This window comes from Balaenoptera ricei, chromosome 2 (assembly GCF_028023285.1).
Source record: "Balaenoptera ricei isolate mBalRic1 chromosome 2, mBalRic1.hap2, whole genome shotgun sequence".
In the NCBI taxonomy this organism is placed as follows: Eukaryota; Metazoa; Chordata; class Mammalia; order Artiodactyla; family Balaenopteridae; genus Balaenoptera; species Balaenoptera ricei.
In genome coordinates this window covers 5840081-5861153 of record NC_082640.1, presented here as the reverse complement: position 1 = coordinate 5861153, position 21073 = coordinate 5840081, and the positions used below count along the sequence as shown (strand labels likewise).

At 44.2% G+C, this 21073-nt stretch overlaps 1 protein-coding gene across 2 annotated transcripts in view; it reads right to left on the bottom strand.

Annotated features, from left to right (window-relative positions):
• The window catches only part of RSU1 (Ras suppressor protein 1), a 199305-nt gene that overhangs the window by 132096 nt on the left and 46136 nt on the right, over positions 1 to 21073 (bottom strand). For both annotated transcript variants that reach the window (XM_059915276.1, XM_059915274.1), the window contains exons 5-7: positions 14609 to 14727; positions 12881 to 12963; positions 12494 to 12608 (exon numbers count right to left, since the gene is read on the bottom strand). In XM_059915276.1, the coding sequence (XP_059771259.1) occupies positions 12494 to 12608; positions 12881 to 12963; positions 14609 to 14727 (317 nt within the window). The remainder of the gene's footprint in view (positions 1 to 12493; positions 12609 to 12880; positions 12964 to 14608; positions 14728 to 21073) is intronic.

The following is a 21073-nucleotide window of genomic DNA, read 5'->3' as shown; positions in this document are numbered from 1 at the left end:
TATTTGTTTAATAAAAGAACTATGCATGAGAAAAAAAAACACGCCATAGTAGAAAATAACAGGAAGGAAACTCTTGGGATAGAGAATGGTCAAGAAGGGCTCACTGAGATAAAAAAGCATGTGCGTTGGTACCTGAAGGCACCAGCTCTGCAAATACTCAGGAGATGAAAATTGCAAGCAGAGAGCAAAGATCATAAAGAACTGGATGAGGAAGTCCCTAGTGGTCCAGAAGCTAGGACTCTGTGTTCTCAGTGCCAAGGGCCCAGGTTCAATCCCTGGTCGGGGAACTAAGATCCCACATCCCACACGCTGCGTGGCACACCCAAAAAAAAAAAAAAGAAGGGACTGGATGAAAGCCATTTAGAGTAGCCTGTGAGTGAACGAGGGGGAAGAGGAGCATAAAAAAACAGGAGGCCAGGGACTTCCCTGGTGGCGCAGTGGTTAAGAATCGCCTGCCAATGCAGGGGACACAGGTTTGAGCCCTGGTCCGGGAAGATCCCACATACCGCGGAGGAACTAAGCCCGAGCACCACAACTACTGAAGCCCGCGCGCCTAGAGTCCGTGCTCCACAACAAGAGAAGCCACTGCAATGAGAAGCCTGCGCACCACAATGAAGGGTAGCCCCCGCTCGCTGCAAATAGGGAAGCCCGCGCGCAGCAATGAAGACTCAACGCAGCCAAAAATAAATAAATAAATAAATAAATAAATAAATAAATAAGTGAACGAACAAACAAATAAATAAATGAAAGGGCTGTAGTAACAGTTTCCTTTTAAAAAAAAAGAAAAAAAAGGGGCCAGATCATCTGGGGTCTTATAGCTCCACAGAGTACATTAAAGAATTCTAACCACAGAAATGATGTAATTCTATTTGTGATTTTATAAAATGGCCTTGACCACTGCATGAAGAATGGATTGGAAAAAGCCAGGTAGGAAGCAGGAAACCAGGGAGGGGGCTCTTAGAGCAACTCAGGTGAGAGAAGAGGATGGTGTCCTCCCTCCAGAATGGAAGCTCACAGGTAACACGGGAGCTGACATTCTAGCAGATCTGGGTATTAGCTGTAATTTCTATTTTGTCACTTCAACTCTTTGTTGACTTGTTTGTTTCAAAGATTCCCTTTATGAGGGCAGGGATTACATCTATTTCGTTTACCGCTGCTCTCCAAACCCAAGAGATTACAGGAATGACTATCTACGAGACTGGAGGTCAGAACCTGGCATGATACGGTATAGGTGCTGTCCAAGGAGAGCCACCTCCTTAAAACAGCAAATATGAAGGCAACAAGGAGAGCACTGCGGCCTGTGAAACCCTAAAGTATGCTAAGAATGTGCATGGGCTTGTTTACCAATACGAGAAGGCAGGCTACAGCCCAAAACTTTACGAAGCACAGACGGCACCATCAGATGCTCTCCTGCAGTAGGTAGTCAACTTATGAAAGTATTAGTTGAAAACAAGAACAATTCTAGAAAGGTCTAAATAAATATAGATAAGAAAGGCTAACTGTCACACCGGTCAGAATGGCCATCATCAAAAAATCTATAAAAAATAAGTGCTGGAGAGGGAGTGGAGAAAAGGGAACCCCTCTTACACTGTTGACGGGAATGTAAATTGGTACAGCCAACTATGGAAAACAGTATGGAGGCTCCTTAAAAAACTAAAAATAGAGCTATAATATGATCCTGCAATCCCACTCATGGGCACATATCCAGAGAAAACCATAATTCGAAATGATACATGCACCCCAATGTTCACCGGAGCACTATTTACAATAGCCAGGACATGGAAGCAACCTAAATGTCCATCAACAAATGAATGGATAAAGAAGATGTGGTACATATATACAATGGAATATTACTCAGTCATAAAAAAACGAAATAATGCCATTTTCAGCGACATGGATGGACCCAGAAATTGTCATATGTGTGAAGTCAGAGAAAGACAAATATCATATGATATCGCTTATATGTGGAATCTTAAAAAACGGTACAAATGAACTTATTTACAAAACAGAAATAGAGTCACAAATGTAGAAAACAAACTTATGGTTACCAGGGGGGAAAGTGGGCAGGGGGTATAAATTGGGAGATTGGGATTGACATAGACACACTATTATATTTAAAATAGATAACTAATAAGGACCTACTGGATAGCACTCTGTAAAGACCTATATGGGAAGAGAATCTAAAAGAGTGGACAGATGTGTGTGTATAACTGATTCACTTTACAGCAGAAACTAACACAACATTGTAAATCAACTATACTCCAATAAAAATTTTTTAAAAAAAGACAGGCGACCCCATGATGAGTTGTGACAAGGCACAATTTGGGGTCTGTCACTAAATTGCTGGTGTTGACACCATGAAGAACCTCATGCCCCACTTCACCCCTTCCGTACCTCCACCCCACCCCCAAGAGAAACTCACACTCCCACATGTAACACCACTTGGGTCTGGCTCAGTAGGACATGACTTATTTTTTTATGTGAGCTAATATTATAGGAGAAGCTTTAAGGGAGATGCTACATCAATGTAAGATATTATATATGTATTCAGGTGATAGGAACTGTATTTACAGATATGCCTCTGGAATTAAAAAAAAAAAATTAAATCTGAAAACTCAGCACTGCCGGCATTTCTCCCAGGGCAAGAATACATTTAGTGTCCTATTAAATCAAAGGATGGTCCACTGGAAACAGCGGCATGCTTTACCAGCTGGTGTTAACAAAGATTGATGCACATGTTCAATCACACCCAAGCTGACATTGGGCTTCCAGAAATTTATAATACAGAATGGAAACGTTTTATGTGTTGCAACTTCCCACCCCCTTTAAAGCAGTAACTCACCAGGCAGAAATACAATTCATTTAGCATTTTTAAAATCCACACTTAAAGCATTTTCTGGGGCTAAAGATGCACTGAAACAGAATATATAAAACAGAACTTGTTAAAAAAATAACATGTAGGAAGACCTCATGGGAGTCATTTTTGATGATCAACTAAGACCATGGGAATCAAAGAACAGGATATATTATTTTGTGTGAAGTATGGCAAAAGGAATATTAACACAGAAATAAAATGTGAGTGCATGTAATATAATTCAAGGTAAAACTTCAAAGTCGGGGAAAGATTTCTCTATCCCTCACATTTTCTTTATTTTCCAAAGAATAAAATTAAGGCATATGTTTGGAACCACTGCTGTCATCTAATGATAAATGATGCCTTTTCACGGCTCAGTATTGATACATTTATGGATATACTATTGGAGGAATATTTATTTTTGAAGTCAAAAGATCTGAACGGAAAATCTGATGCTGTGAATAACAAGCCATGTCCATAAGGCAGCTCTGGGCAAGTCACCATCTCCCTGTACACCTTGGTTTCACCATCTTTAAAAAGTGGCCAGAAAGCTCTCCTTGTCTATAATATAGAACTGAGATGAAGTCCATGACACCATTTTATAAATCATGGTACTTTGTGTAAAAAACCAAAGTTATTTCTGTAAATCTATCTGGCTTAAAAGTTAACTTCAAAAATGTTCATGATCAACTGACAAAATCAATTCTGTACACGAGACACAGTTTCTAGCTCTGTAGGAAAGTGCTTGTTAAGCTAACATATCACGGGCCATGGCAACCACTTCATAGACTAACAATTTTGTCTTCTGAGGTATGTATCTTTGTTACTATCTAATCTACAGTGCTTTTTTTTCATAAAAGTGCTATTTCTTTATATAGACTATATTTTACTTTGTCCTAGAATGGGGCACGGAACAAAAGCAGCAAATGGTCCTACCCTTAGTGAACCTGGAAGAGTTACCCCAGATTGTGGCAGTTCTACGCTCTGGCTCCTCATCTAACTGGCCACGTGACCTCAGCAGGTTGCTCTAAACCTCTCAGAGCTTCATGTCTCCGTCGGTAAAATGGGGAGAAAGCCTCCAACCTCGCACAGCTGTTGCGAGATTTACCTGAGGAACTATGTATAGAATGCTTAATGGAACAGTTTACGTGCTCAGTAAATCTTAGCCTTCTCCTCTTAACACGCTTTTCGCTTCTGTGGATCAACACAGAAACACCACGATATTAAAAACAAAATAATAAAATACGTAATCCTAAGGGACGTTAAACATACAAGTAGATGCTCCGGCGCCTGTGACCCTCCTGGCTCCTCTCAGCAGACCTGCGTCCACTTCTCCCGGCTGCACACAGCTCTGTGCCAGACTCCGCAATCACACCTGGGCCTTTGAGGACCCTCTCCCGAAGGCTCTGGCAGGGGTGACTCGGAGCCAGGATCAGTCACCTCTTCCAAAGGACAGAGAGAGAGGCCAAGAGCTTTACTGACAACCACGGTAAGGTGAGTTATACCAAGTTACACCGAGTACCCCTGGCGTGCCTCTCACCGGACTCCTGTGTGTGGTCAGGATTTTCCATGTTACAAGTCTGGGTCCAGAAGTAACCTGGGCTTTGCAAACACAAGTGTCTACAGGGGCCAGTGAAATCAATGTAGTAAGAAAAGCAAAAGAAACAGTAACGTGAGTGAGGGGACTAACGCTTCCAAAAGTCTCAAATTCTTGATATCTTCTACATAAATTGAGTTTGAAATGAGATTATGTTTATCATGTAATCTGAAACTTGCGCACCGCTCTCCAGACCACGCCGCGGGCAGCATTCCGAACTAAATCTTATGAAGCCTACAATTGTTCTGACTCACAGGATACTGATATTGTGTTTTATTTTTGTATCTTACAAATTAATTTTAAAAGGAAAACAAAATATACAAAATACTGTATAACCCTGTTACATAATTTCTCCATTTCTGTTTAATGAGGAATATTCAGAGGCTCAGGTGAGGATCTTGGTGAACTAGAAAGTGCACCCCAGTTGGAAAAAAGCCAGCTGCTATCACTATGGCCAGTGATTAACATGTGGGTAAGTGACTTGCTCAAGGTCATCTGTCTTGGGGTGCATGGAGACAGGACGGTGACCCAGGCCACTGGACGCCACCCACCACCCTCTCAACTATGCTGTCCCATGTCTTGATTTCATTCATACGTCTTAAGATGGACATGTCAACAAAACCAAGAAGAGGGCCAATTCAGCAGTACTCCTTACTTAACCTAATCAGACAGACCATGACCTATCTCTACCTTTCACAAATAACAGGATTTAGGCAGAGTAAACCAATTCCAATAACAATATAAGGCTGCTAATCCAGAAGAGAGAATCTGGACTAAAAAAAATTTGTTTAATTTATTATGCTCTTTGTATCTGATTATTCTGGAGATAGTTTTGTAACTGCCATTACATCTTTTCTCAAGAAAACAGTTAAAAGATTTCACATGATAGCTAAACTAGTTTGCCCAGGTCCACAAAAGTCTCCCTTTGTTCTAGATCTTTAATGTGTTTAATGTATAACAAAATAAGAAAGATTTAGAAAGATGGATTTATTTAATGAGCTTCAAGCCTGCATCACTAATATGCAGACAAGTGACAAAAGGATTACAGTGTATGCACACATCAGTAACGTTAAAAAATGAAAACAATTAGAACGGTGGTTATCAAGAGTTCTGGGAGAAGGAAAAAATCGTCAATGAAACGAGCAGTGTCACAAAAGGTCACATAAGACAGTGAGAAATTAAACCACTGGAAAACCAAGTTATCTCCTGCAGGGAGGCAGTTTAAGACCTTACCATGGGATGAAGAAGGGAGCTAGAGCAAGCACTCCTAAGTATTCAATACTTCGGACAAGTTCACAGTCTTACAAAGGACATCCAAAGTCAAGAAGTGAATGAATGAATGAGTGAATGAAGCAACCAAGCAACAAGCTAACCACAGAGCTTTCTAAGTAGAAGAACCCGGTGACCTGCTCCCAGCCTCAATTATAAAACTCACAAAAAGGGCAGAGCTTGGAAAATCATCTGTGAAATCAAACGTGTATCAGGAAACTGATGATGATGGGACTGAAAGGATGGCAGTGAAACCCTTCTTGCCAGACCTCCTGTCTGCCACGCGTGTTGGCCACGTGGAGTCCTCACCCTCTCCTCCCCACTTCTCTTCCCTGGCGAGTCCCCTCTGACACCCCTTTGCTTTCTCTCACCTTTCCCACTGCAGGCTAAGTCTCAGCCTTTCTTTTACCCAACTAATCACAGTGTGTTGGAGACTGGCTTTTGGACTTTCTCAGCCGTTGCCTCTCAACCAAGTACTCAGCCTCTAAACAGTCAACGTTTAATAGTATAAAAATCCACTGTGTGTGTGTGTGTGTGTGTATTATTCTTTTAATCCTCACATCAATACTACGAGAAGGGACTACTATTACCCTCATTCTACAGGAGGCATAGAGGGTAAAATAACTTGTCCACAGTCGCAGAGCAAGGAACTGGGAGAGTGAGATCTGAACCGAAGCCTAGTGATGAGGAGACGAACTATAACCTACTATATAAATTAAAACGTGTTTTAACCCTCTCGATAAGATACCTGGCAACTGACAGAGTGACAATAGCATGAAGCCATAAGACATTTATAATCAGCGACTTAACTGACCAAAAAGAGCACACTGTGTTTCCTTCTCTCCAGCCACAGGAGAGGAAGTACTTTTCTTTAGCTTCTCAACATCATTAAGAAAAGGATTAAGAGGTGTTAACTGGAAGCACTTGAGATGGGTATCCCCCCTCTTTCTTAATTCTGCTCACCCCGGAGAATACCATTAGAAGGAAGCTCACAATTCATGACACCACTTACTCTCTGAATGGGGTTAATACTTGTTTCCACTCTTCACAAATATGCTAGAGACAATACATAAGCTCCTCATATTTCTGCAATACAAACTACTGATTCGTGGTGCAGAGAGCAGGAGACTAAGCCAGCGAGGCCCAGGTATGTGTAGCAACGCACGTGACCCTTCCGTACGCTGTGAAGATCGCTGCACGTGAGGTTCTGACATCTAGAAACATTGCTTTGTTGCACGCCTGGCTGACCAACACGACTTCCTTCTCCAAAGGCAGTGACCTGGCTGACAAATGCAGGAGGAGAGGTCCCAGGACTGTCTAGAAGCCAAGAAGCCAGAAATGACTCCACCAAGTGCAAGGAACGGAATCCTGGAAAACTTAGGAAGGAGAGACCAGGTAAAAACACACACTTCACACCTTCGGCTCCTAAGACCCAGAAGTCTCATACACGAGTGAGAAAATACAAAATCGGAACAGAATCTACTGCTCGTGGAGCCGCCGGCTGTGAGATCACTGTGAGGCTGTCTACCTGGGGGCTTTATCTGCTGCTCTGAGGACTGGTCAGGCTGTCTGTGTCCGCTCCTCCCCCACCAACGCAGGCCGTGTCTCCACTGCACTGATTACTTCTTCCGCTCATTAAAAGGGGCGGACGCTTCAGTCAGTCACCGTGCTGCTCTTCACTGATAGAAAGAGAGGCGGGCTGGTCCGAAAGAGACTTCCGGGTTCAGGCAGGCTCAGCAGAAGATGTCAATCCTGTCTGTTTCACCCCTTCACTGGCAGAGTTAGCTGCACGTGTCAGGAAAAAATGTTTCCTACGAAGCCAAAGCGTTCTCACTGCACTCACAGTGGGGAGGCCACAGTCCCTGACTTGGCCACAGAGACGGGCCTAAGAGCCAGCCCGACCCTTGAAGGTCCCTGATCCTTCCTTCTGGCTTTGGGGTTTAGGAACCAGTGTGCTTCACGGCTCTATCTTCTGCCCTCTCCGGTCACGTCCCAGGGACCTCGTCCAACCTGTGGCACTATGTTCACGTTGACGACGCCCACAGCTGTAAGTGCCCCAGGCCTCTCTTCTGAGCTCCAGATTCTAACAGCCAGTCGCCTTCTTGATTCGATATCCAAAAAGCGTCTCAGACTGAAGGTACCCAAAACTCAGCTCACGACCAGCCCTCTCCTCCCACCCCCCAAGCCTCCCTCCCCACCATCTTCCCCGTCCTTTTCGTTCCCTCAGACCTCCCACTCCTCGCTCTCTCCTCCTCATCCAAATCCTCGACAGTTCCCATTAGTTTTGCCTCTGAAACACAGCCGGACCCTAACCGTTGCCACCACCTGGATGAAAGCAGAAGGGCTGCCTTCCTTCTGGAGGCTTCGGGGGAAAGTTCGTGCCCTAGCCTCCTGCAGCTTCTGGAGGGTGCCCACAGCCCTCGGCTCACGGCCCCTTCCACACCCGACTCCAGCCTCGTGACTCCGTCATCACACCTGCTGCCGTCCCTGGCCCTCCTGTCTCCCTCTTCCGAGGGGCCCTCACCATTACACTGGGCTCGCCTGGGGAACCCAGGATCATCTCCCCACCTCAAGATGCGACCTTGCATTGGCAAAGTCCCTTTACCATGCAAACTAGCCTATTCCCAGATTCCAGTGATGGAGGGGGGAGGGCATTATTCAGCCTTTACCAGAGCGTCTCACTCAGAGTAAAACCCAGGGTCCTTACAGCGCCCTTACAGTTCCAGGTCGTCGGGTCCCCACTTCCTGCCTAAGCCCATCTCTTCCAGCTCTCCCCCTCACTCACTTAGCTCCAGCCACACGAGTCCTGGTGCTGTTCCTCAACACACAAGCCCATCTCAGGACTTCTGCACCGGCCTTTGCCTCTACCCGGAAAGGTCCCTCCCTGCCTTAGGTCTCTGGCTAAATGACACCAACTTACGACGGGGCTTTCTTTATCGACTCCCAATAACAGAGTAATGCCACCCCCCCCCCATTTAAACACTCTCTTCCATTCTTAGTTTTTTCCCGGGGCATTTCACATTATCTCTTATGCTTTCTATCTATCCATCCATCCATCCGTCCATCCTCCCTCCCCCACTAAAAAGTCAGAAGGGGTGTTTTGTCTCTTGTTGTATATCCCCCAGAAATAAAACATGAAGTAGGGACTCAGTAAACAGTTGCTGGATAAGTGAATTCCACGTTACTGGAAAAGTTTGTTTCCTTGGAAACAAAACCTGGCCTAAAGCAGGAACTTAATTATATTTGACCGAATGAGGAAATGGATGGGTAAATGACAGATCCACCTTGTATCTGATTTTCTACAGGTATACCGATTAACATAAAAATCAAGTGATTTACTGTTTAGGAACCAGACATAACAGTTAAAGTAAATTATTCAAGGATGTACAACGAAAAAAAGTAATACAATTACATATTAAAACTCCAACCCAGCCCCTGACTTTATTTTGCAGTGTCCCTGCATGTTCTTAGACCTAACAAGTCAGAATTCATCCAGATTCCCTTGCCTGCTTCAAACCTTACCAACAAGGTTTCAAGTTAATAAACTCCAAGTTTACTTTCAGAGGAAATTCCACAGCAGTCTCAAAAGCATTTACCTTGTTTACTCAGATATGTAAAAAGTGAATATACAGGGGAGAGATCATTAGCCACCCTTTAGAACACATCCAGAAGCAACCCTGCCGTAGGGACAGATTACAAGAAGCTTCCAGTCCACAGTCCCTAGCACTGCTCAGCCGCCAGCCAGGGCAGCTCCGGACGACCACCCTGGGTACCAGGTACACAGACAAACGAAGACATTCCTACTGCAGTTGGGTGGTTACCAGGGGGAGAGAACCAGAGCAACAATGCAACTGGCTTGGAACGGAAGCGCAGAACAGCAATTCCTTCTGCAGAGGTCACCGCCTCTGCATTTTGCCAAGTGTTATTCTAGCCCTGCTGCTCATACACCTGCACAGCCAGCCACACAACCTGCCACACTGAACCTCCTCTCCTTCTGCCATCATCTGGGGAAGTGAGCAGGTGTTGTGCTTTGTTCACACTTGGAATCTGCTTTCTAGGAATCCTCGCACTGGCACACAGATGGGAAGGAGTGAGCCACAGCGGTTAGGAACACGGACCTGCAAAAGAGGCTGTCAGGATTCAAGTCTTGCCTCCGTGACTCACTGTGTCCCTTCGGAAATGTCACCAACCCTTTCTAAGCCTTAGTTTCCTCACCTCTAAAAAGTCCACTTACTATTCTTAGGACAATTACTGGAGACAATGCAGGAAAAGCACTTAACACAGTGCCTTGGCACACGAGGCCTTAATACATATTCCTATAATAACTATTATTATAGTACTATCTATTATAGTATTCTTGACTTAAAAAAAAGATCACCGTTCAAAAATAATACACCTGTCTTCATCTTAGATAGGGGTTTACCATTTATTTCCAGCTAAGTGTTTGCCTGCAGTTTGGGAAAAGTGCCACCAGGCAGATGCTGAGATGAAGCTTTTCCAGGTAAGGCTAGCAAAAATAAACTCATTTAAAGACTTTCTCCTCAATTCTAGTCCTGAATAAAAAATATATATAATTTGGTATTGGAGAGCACAACAGAAATGTTAGACAAATGTGACTACGTGCAGTATATAAATAGGAAGACCAATGTGAAATTTAAAAATATAAAGGTACACAGGTATGTGTAGGTTCAACTAGGTATTTTTCTACCAAATTATTAGCTGATAGAAATCACTGATTAATCCAGTGCCCTACACCGCCTCATTGCTTGAAAAATGAAATAAAACAAAACGCACATTTTTTTTCACTTCTCCTCGTCACACTAATCAAGGACGCATGTCAGAAGCGCTAAGTAAATTTTACCAAATTACACAAGAATTGGTCTCCAAGAATTGGAGATCTGACTCAGTACACTGGGGAGGGAGCAGGTATCTATATTCTGCGAAAGCTCCCCAGGAATTACTACTGCCAACATCTGCGGTTGGCAAATCACTGCCTAGAATCTCTCTTTTGGAAAGAAGGTTTTTTGCCCTTGTAAACATCTTCTCTTGATCCCGTAGCCTGCTCCTTAAGCAGGACTGGATGACCCGTAACTCAGTGAAGAGACGGCACCGAGTTACTCCGCAGCCCTTAAAATCAGTACGAATTCAAGAGCTTTTACAGCAACAAAGGAGCTACAGAAGATGGGGATGTAGGGGCGAAACTCTGTGTTTGTTCCGTGGAACCGGGTGAATGCTTTCCCTTTTAGACTAATGCAGCTCAGCAGAGCTTTCTGCCCCATGGAAATGTTCTATATCTGCATTTTCCTGTAAGGAAGCCACAAGCCACATGTGGCTACTGAACATTTGAAGTGTGGCTCACGGCTTCCACAGCGGACAGCCCAGCTCTGGACAGAAGCCAAACTCAGCCCGCTTGTAGCCTTCCCAACATCTTGCTATCTGAGGTCCTTGTTTCATGAACTCATTCAGTGCTTATCCCTTGAGAAGTTACCTCATTCCTAGCACGTGGGAGGTGCTGGGGACATAGCAGGGAACAAAGATAAAACCCCTCTCTCATGGAGCTCACAAGCTGGTTTATAATAACTGCCCTCTTTAAAAGCACCAGACTCATTTGAGGTACTTCCTCAAAGAATGCTGGGTCAAATGTGTTTTTAAAAATTGTGTTATTTCGCAGATATAGAAAAGAGACTTGTGGTTACCAAGGGGAGGGCGGGGAAGGAATGGGAGTTTGGTATTAGTAGCTGCAAACTAGTATATATAGGACGGATAAACAACAAGGTCCTACTGTATAGCACAGGGAACTATATTCAATATTCTGTGGCAAACCATAATGGAAAAGAATATGAAAAAGAAGATATCTGTCTAACTATCTATATATATGTGTACAACTGAGTCACTTTGCTGTGTAGCAGAAATTAACACAATATTGTAAATCAACTCTACTTCAATAAAAATTAATAAATAAATAAATAAAATTGTTTTATTTTGGACCAAAAAAGCAAATAGTCATAGTTTGAGAAGCAATACAGTTCAATGTATTGAAGAAATGGGAGGATACCCAGAGTCCCCACGAGAAAAGAGAGGAGGACTCATGAAACTTTTCCAGAAGGGCAGCATAACCTCAGTAACAGAATAACTGGTTTGGACGTTATTTCCAAGGAAGGTCACAAGGTCACCCAGAGCCATATGAATGACCAGAGTACGAAGATTCAGGGGCCATGGCAGTAGGCCCGAGGAACTCCCAGCTAGAACATATTTAGCCAATGCCACTGGAGATGGCTTTAGGAGAGAACCAAATTCATGACTGCAAATGGTATTTTTAAGCAGCTGTCATAAATACTTTAACTATTTGGTAAAAGTTTTCAAGGGATTAAAATAAAAAATTAACAGATCCCCCCAAAAAATAAGAGTGATGGTTAGATATTTTTTTTTTAAAAAAAGCCATCACCACCACTGGTAAAGGAGGAGCCCTGGGTAAGACCATTACTACTCATCCCAGGCTCCTTCCACGGCACCAGGCAGGCAGCCGAGCTGGGTCATCTTCCATCAGCAGTTTCAAGACACTGGGAGCTACAGCCGCTCAACACGGCATCAAGCAGGACAAACCCAGAACAGCTAAACTCTGGTCAATGACAAATGCTACTAGAAAGGCAGAATTGGGTGCCTCGGTGGAGGGTTCTTGCCGAGAAGAGGAGAGAGGGCTTTTCAGAGTTGCTGCGCTGGGATCATTATTATTAATTAAAGCCAGAACGCGGACCATTCATCAGCCACCTTACCTAGTTCTGGGGGCAGAACAGTCAGACGGTTCCCCTGAATGTGGAGCTCCTTAAGCTGAGTAAGCTCCCCGATTTCCTTAGGCAGCGAGATCAGGTCATTATCCCTAAGGCTGAGCTAAACAGAAGAGAAACAAGCGGTTGTCAAAACAATTTTCACGTAAAGAGGCGCTCGACAGAAACTCTCTCCTCACCCCTGCCCTCTCTTCTTCGAAGGCTCAGTCCTTTCAATTTATTTACAAGTGTCTGCAGACATGCGAGAAAACGGTCTCAGGGGGTAGTGGTTTTATTCCAAAACAAACCGTACTCTGACTCAAATTGCCTTGATTCCACCCCTACAAGGGCTGCAGGAGTGAACTGATTTTCTAAGAATTTAGATAAATTACTTACTATCTGCAACTTCGTGAGTTTCCCAATATCAGGCGGCAGGATTTCAAAATCGTTGTCACTTAGATAGAGTGCACGCAGGGTGGCTGCAAGTTAAACAGCGATATATAAACAGGGTGGCAAGGAACCCAACCGTTTGAGGTCGGATCGATACAAGGGAGTCAGCTTTGATTAATAACCCTGGCGTGGTGAAAAGCCTGTGACATACCTAGGGCTCGGGATAGTAACAAGCAGGTCAAACTTAGATTTACTGGCTTATTGTGCAGCTGGTGCGTTCGGGAAAACATCTATATCCAGGAGGACTGAGGAAATTAACAACGTATGGGCACCAGCAGTTTCTGGCACAGGGTTTCAATATGCTTTCAGAAGAGATAGCTATTTTTCTTCGATTACTTCCGATTCACATGTATGCCTTGATCTGCATCCAGAGTGAAACCAAGAAAACCACGGTGTCACTTCTATCAATGCTTGGGGCCAGAGGGCTCGTTCGTGTAAACAGAACTAGGTCAAAACATAAATAAATAACCAAAAGGCTGTCCGGTGATGGAGGCCAAAATAGCCGTTCACTGTTTCTATCATCAGACTAATTATTATTACTTGTTTCTACAGCCTTAACCACAAAAATAAATGAAGACGAAGGCGTTAAAATAATGAAGTGGAGTTTAAAAATAGAGAAAACCCTAACGTAGGCATCATATCGGTAATCAGAAATTTGTTCACGATATTATACACTGATAACAGTCCCCAAACTACTGAAGGCAAAAATCCTAAGGCACATTTTTATCCTTAACCAAAAGGGGGATGTACAATCAGACGTACGTTTAATTTGTTTACAGGTATTCAATTACATTCTAATGTCTTAAAATTCGACAGAACTGTATGTTAATATACATGAGAAAAACAATTTCTTCCGTGGCCCAAGAGAACATGTTAAAGTTGGTTTCACATGCTTGACAAAGTCTGGGATAAAGGATATACATAAGATAAAAAATGAAACTTTAAAGACTAACTCAGCAAAGTCAGAATTCCTCGAGGTCAGCTTGTCACTATTTGGAGAGGCAGAACATTTACTTAAAGACAGCAACTCTTTCCTAAAGATTTCACAAGTCCTCGGGAAAACCGGTTTTTCCTATTTTTCACAAGCATCTGCAGCAAGAAATGTGTTTGCATATAAAAGGATAAAGTGTGTTCATATGTGACTAACAATTTCTTAATGTCTGATGGTATGCTATAGACAAAATAGACTACGTCAATAAAAACACTTTTTAAAAGGCTTAAAACAAGAATCCTGGCTAGAAATGTTTAAAATTCTGTTAGTGGTTTATTAATGGATATTTTTATAACTAACTGATTGGAATATCTTTGGGCAAAAAGCCTACAAAGAGTTAACAGCAATACAGGAAGAAGACACGCATTATGTCTTTTGCATGCTCTTTAAAAAGAAAGTCAAGCTCTCTTAGCTAAATGTGAGACTTGATCTCATTTAGGTAAAAATCTCTCTCAGAAAGTTAATATGACATTACCAAGTCCACTTGAGTGCAATGGTGTCAGATCACGATATATCAAGTATACATACTGCTGAGCTATGAGGGAATATTCAAAGGAATCTGAAGGGAAAAAAATGTATCTGTCCAATAATTTCTCTTGGAGTTTGGGCCCTGGCAAATAAATTTCCCGTTTAGAACGCAACGGACCATTTTAAGGAGATTTACAGAACTAAAAGTTTCTTACTCAGGTAGAAGAAGTTTCCGGGAAGAGAATTTTCATTCAAGTTGTTGTAAGTCAAATCAAGGACCTCCAGAGCTGGGAGCGATCCAAATCCTCGAGGCAGAGTGTTGAGTCTATTCATGCTGTTGTTAGGGGGAAAAAATGCAAGACGTCATACACAAAACGTGTATTTATACAGACTACTCAAATCACCTCTGTGTCACGGGCCTAAGAGCCGCACGTGAGAGGCTCAAAGCTCAAAAGACTGCCATAATTCCAACCACTTTACGTTATTTTAACCAGCCTAGTAATTCTAGTCAGAGAATCTACACGTTCATGAAACATTTGAAAATGTCTTAGTTGTCACTTTCTCCAAAGGTGATGCTCAGTCATCGTTTTACACAGAAAATTAGAACATCACAAAATATCCATCCTTCTGGAGAAAAACTTCCTTATGAACGTAGCAATAATAAGACCTCCAAAGGTGCATATGATTAGTTCTAGTAGTTTCCTGGTGGCATCTTTAGGATTTTCTACGTATAGTATCACGTCATCTGCAAACAGTGACAGTTTTACTTCTTCTTTTCCAATTTGTATTCCTTTTATTTCTTTTTCTTCTCTGATTACTGTGCCTAAAACTTCCAAAACTATGTTGAATAATAGTGGTGAGAGTGGACATCCTTGTCTTGTTCCTGATCTTAGAGGAAATGCTTTCAGTTTTTCACCACTGAGTATGATGCTTGCTGTGGGTTTGTCATATATGGCCTCTATTATGTTGAAGTAGGTTCCCTCTATGCCCATTTTCTGGACAGTTTTTATCATAAATCGGTGTTGAATTTTGTCAAAAGCTTTTTCTGCATCTATTGAGATGATCATATGGTTTGTATTCCTTAATTTGTTAATATGGTGTATCACATTGATTGATTTGCGTATATTGGAGAATCCTTGCATCCCTGGGATAAATCCCACTTGATCATGGTGTATGATCCTTTTAATGTGCTATTGGATTCTATTTGCTAGTATTTTGTTCAGGATTTTTACAACTATGTCCATCAGTGATATTGGTGGATAAAGAAGATGTGGCACATATATACAATGGAATATTACTCAGCCAAAAGAAGAAACGAAATTGAGTTATTTGTAGTGAGGTGGATGGACCAAGAGTCTGTCATACAGAGTGAAGTAAGTCAGAAAGAGAAAAACAAATACCGTATGCTAACACATACATATGGAATCTAAAAAAAAAAAAAATAGTACTGATGAACCTAGTGGCAGGGCAGGAATAAAGAGGTAGACATAGAGAATGGACTTGAGGACGTGGGGTGGGAGGGCAAAGCTGGGGCAAAGTGAGAGTAGCATCAACATACATACACTACCAAATGTAAAATAGTTGGCTGGTGGGAAGCAGCAGCATAGCACAGGGAGATCGGCTCGGTGCTTTGCGAAGACCTAGAGGGGTGGGATAGGGAGGATGGGAGGGAGGGGATATGGGGACATGTGTATGCATATGGCTGATTCGCTTTGTTGTGCAACAGAAACTAACACAGTATTACGAAGCAATTATACTCCAATAAAGATCTATTTCAAAAAAAACAAGGGCTTCCCTGGTGGCGCAGTGGTTAAGAATCCGCCTGCCAATGCAGGGGACACGGGTTCGAGCCCTGGTCCGGGAAGATCCCACATACCAGGGAGCAACTAAGACCGTGCACCACAACTACTGAGCCTGCGCTCTGGAGCCCGCGAGCCACAACTACTGAAGCCCACGTGCCACAACTACTGAAGCCCATGCGCCTAGAGCCTGTGCTCCGCAACAAGAGAAGCCACCACAGTGAGAAGCCCGCGCACCGCAACGATGAGTAGCTCCTGCTCGCCGCAACTAGAGAAAGCCCGTGCGCAGCATCGAAGACCCAACACAGCCAAAAATAAATAAATTTATATATATAAAAAAAAGATACATATGAAGCCTCATAGTTTTCACACTTCTGCTTCATTTGCTTTCACGTATTCCTCCCAATGGGAGACGCCCCCCGCAAAAAATCACTTTTTTTTTTGGTCTGTTTTGCAACTACTAATAGTAGTTCAACATCATCTCTAATTAGAATCAAGGTTGCCAGGGACTGGGGGAGGGGGGGTGGGGAGTTGTTTAATGGGTATAGAGCTTCAGTTTGGCAAGATGAGAAACTTCCAGAGACTGTCTGCACAGCAATGTGAATATATTTACTGCTTCTGAATCACACACTTAAAATAGTTAAAATGGTGTGTTTTATGTTATGCGTATTTTATCACAATTGAAAATTTTTAAATATATGTATACATCCCAATGAAAGCTAAGGAAAGCTAAGGAAAATATTTTCCTATTATGTTGTATTTTCTTCAAGACTCTTATTTTTCTTAATGTGGTTCCCTTTGAACACACTTAAGACCCGATTTAAAAAAAAACTTTTTTTTAATCTAATATAAGGCTGACAAATATTGAAAGGTGGGAGGGACTGTGACACTAAAAATAATTCTAGACACCAATCCTTCTCACATGAGGTACAACCCTGTTCACACCCACCAACCAGGCCTCCGAAGAAATAGCTGATAGCAGAGAAAGAAACCTAGAAAGAAGCGATGTCCACCTCTTGACGGGTATAAAGTCTTAGGTTAACTTCACACTTAGCAAAATAACCTCCACCACAATTTACTATACTGCTAACAGCTAATATTTTCTATGAATTCACCATTTGTGAAGCACACTTATGTCAAGTGCTTCACCTGGGTCTTCAAAACCATCGTGGAATGTCGGCAGGACAGTACTTATAATGATCTTGGAATTCTGCGATGAAGTCACGGGTTAAGACAGGTTAAGTACCAAGGACCCCTGACTCTACTGATGAGAATGACAGGTATCTGAGAGCACCCAGCACTCGTGGAGGCCAAGGCACCCCTGATCCCTGGACCCCAATGTGAGGATGCTGAGTAAACTGGAGGAAAAGAATCAGAGACCGTGAGAAAGACACAGAAGGATACATCAGGCACTTCTTTCTTTAAACCTTGCTCTAAGTTACCCATTTTTGAAAACGACCAATAAAGTTTTTCTTTCCAAACACAGAAATACACTTTTGAAACATAAGGTGCGGGAAATCCACGCTTAGACTTTCTTAGCGGGAAGAGGCATCTCACCAAAGAGAGAGCGCTCTTGTCCAATCCCCAGCCTAGAGTGAGCCTGAGCCTGTCCCCCTCCGGGGGGCAAGAATCCACTCAACAGCAGGCTCTCTTCCTCCTTGAGCGAGAAACTGATCCCCCCAACCTGCCAGGAACTCAGGAGAGCCCCTGTGCAGTCGGCAGCAGAGACAGCAGTGGGCCCGCCGACCCGGAGGGCAGAAAGGAAGCCCTAACTTAAATGCCTCAGGAGGCCTGGAAGCAGAGTCGGTTCCACTGCCAGTGACGCCAGGAGCGCAGGACCTGTTCCTCTGGACACCAGCACACTCACCGCGACCGGAGAGCCGGGTCCCTGGCACTGTCGAGGGAGGCACTGTCATGCACTGCTTACCCCGCAGGGGGCGCTCACGTCCATCTCCAGCTACACATGGGAGCTGCCTTTTTTTTTTTTCCAATTTGTATTGGAGTAGAGTTGATTTATAATGTTGTGTTAGTTCCTGCTGTACAGCAAAGTGCATCAGTTATGCACCTACATATGTCCCCTCTTTTTTAGATTCTTTTCCCATATCGGTCACTACAGAGTATTGAGTAGAGTTCCCTGTGCTCTACAGTAGGTCCTTATTAGTTATCGATTTTATATAGTGTGTCTACGTCCATCCCAGTCTCCCAACTGTATCGCTCCCCCTGGGAGCTGCTTCTTTTTAAGGCGTCCCTCTGAGAGCTCCAGCACTCAAGGTTGCCCTGAGAGGTGACAGCAAGGGGAGAGGAAGAACACAGCTGGGACGGAGGTCCAGCTCCAGCACTTGCTGGCTGGGCGGCCTTGGGGAACTTATTCGGCTTCTCTGAGATCCAATTTCCTCAACTGTAAGAGGAGGGTAGCAATACCCTCCCAGCAGGACTGCCAGGAGGAGGAGAGAGAAGACATGGGAAGCCCCTGACGCAATTCCTGGCTCCCGAGTAGGTTCTCAAGAAACGATGGCTGTAACTACAGCTAGTTTTCAGGACGTTTGAGAGAAATTTTGACTCCGCCTCAAAGAGGCGAGCTCAGCTGAGGAGACCGTGGAGAACCTGAAGCATCAAGGATGGTTTCCCCATCTGCTGAATTTCCAGTCGATGCAGGTGTTAAAGATAAAGCTGCTTAGGACTCAACCATGCCCAGTGGTTTAAGTTCTTCTGTTCGCAGGTGAGCATTTTTCAAATGCTTATGGAAATGGGAAGACACCCACGCACGATGGAGAACTTTATAAAACCGGAGAGTCAGAGGCTGTTTGGCATCTTTTCTCTTTCCTCCTCAAAAGCTACAGGAAGGCCCATACGAGCACTTCCCTTTTGGAGCACTCTGATCTCCAGAGGTCCCCTGGGGCTTCTCCTGATTCAATAAAACCTTCTTGCCTGAAAGGCAAGTATTTTTCTCTCCTCCACAGATGACGTGCTCACATACTTAGCCAAAAAAACAAACAAAAAAACAAAAACAAAAACAAACCCACGAACATTGAACACTGTGCTTAGTGAAAACTTTTACGTCTTTACAAGATAAGCTTCATCATCTCACTAGGTCAAAAGTTATTCCAGAATAGCTGGCACGACACTCCTGCCATGAGGTTATCCCCGAAATGATGATCAACTTGTAACCTATGTAGCTTTACATTTTTTGTCAAATAACGAAGAGCATAATTCAACTTTCCGCTCTTTATTCAGATGGCCCAAAAATCCTTTCCAGTTTTGAGATCATCAGAATAAATAGCAAATAGGATATAAAACTTCAAAATCAACTTCTGGTTGAACGCGCAGTTTGGATTATGCCTACACATGGCCTAACTGCTCTGCTGTATAGGGTCTCCTGTGTGTAGTTTTTTTTTTTTTTTTATTATTCTGGTTGTATATTCTAAGGAGTCCTCTGTGCCTTGCCTTAACCAGGGATATGTAGGTATAATTCTTCATGCCATTCGAGGACAGAAGTATCGTTTGTGTAAACTCATCTTAATTCCTTTCCCAGAGAACTAAGAGTTGTGTTCAAACGCTGACAACCCCATCTGTGTAGCTGCGTACTTAAACACAGGAAGCGCTACACAACCAATAAATCACCAGGAGCCAAAAATGCAAACAGCTCCAAAGACGACAAAGAGGCAACTCAGATGTGACTGATAAAAAAAGGAAAGGTTACAACTCTGTCTGGAGGCGTCCTGAACCCAGCCAAACAAAACCTGTGCTCATTACCTTCCCCCCAAAGCTGTCTCCACCCATACCTCTATATCAGCTACCCCATCCCATCCCATCCCATCCCATCCCATCCCATCCGTACTGCCTCGTCGATTTTACCGCTTATATCTGTTTTTCATATAAAATCCCTCCCCCGCCTTCACCTTCCCTGCCCTAGTTCACCAGGAATGCTAACCTAGCAGCCTTGCAGGTCTCCTCTAACCCCTCCTCCACGTGATCTTCATACGAATCATCTCAGCTCGTCTCATGCCCGCCGCTTCCCTGTGCACACTCCCCAACGGCAGGGTAAGACCAGAACTCCTTCACCTGACACACACAGGCCCTCCATTAGCACCTGACTCCCTGCCACGACAGACATTTATTTCTCTACAGGCTGTCTCCCCAGCTGTGACGTACGCTCCCTGAGGGCTGGACAGCCAGCACCTGAACAGCGCCCGGCACAGGGCAGAGAGCTCAAGACACGCTCATGGAACACACAGCAGACTCGCGTGCTTCTCTGCCTGGCCGCACCTCCTGAGCCTCCCCCCGCCTCCCCCTTTACGCTCAGCGGCCCCATGCAACTTGCAACTCCTGGAACGGAAGCCCTGCTCGCAATCGGAGACGTCTTCCCTCTCCTGTGAGTCTTCTCAGCCTTGAGTCTCGGCTCTAACACGACCCCCTGCAGGAACCCTTCCGAGACTCCCACCTGAAGGCTAACGTGCTCCCTGTCGCTCCCTCCGACTGCCGTCTGACGACCTTCCACACTCAGGGAGCCAGCCGCACCCCGGCCCTGCTCACTGACGGCCGCTCTGCCTCCATCCTGAAGGCCAGGGGCTGTGACTTTCACCCTCGATCCCCAAACAAACAAGGTTCCTGATGCAGAAAAGGCAATTACAGGGCTCCCCTGGGGGCGCAGTGGTTGAGAATTCGCCCGCCAGTGCAGGGGACACGGGTTCGAGCCCTGGTCCGGGAGGATCCCACATGCCAGGGAGCAACTAAGCCCGTGCGCCACAACTACTGAGCCTGCGCTCTAGAGCCCGTGAGCCACAACTACTGAGCCCGCACGCCTAGAGCCCGTGCTCTGCAACAAGAGAAGCCCACACACAGCAACGAAGACCCAACGCAGCCAAAAATAAATTAAAAAAA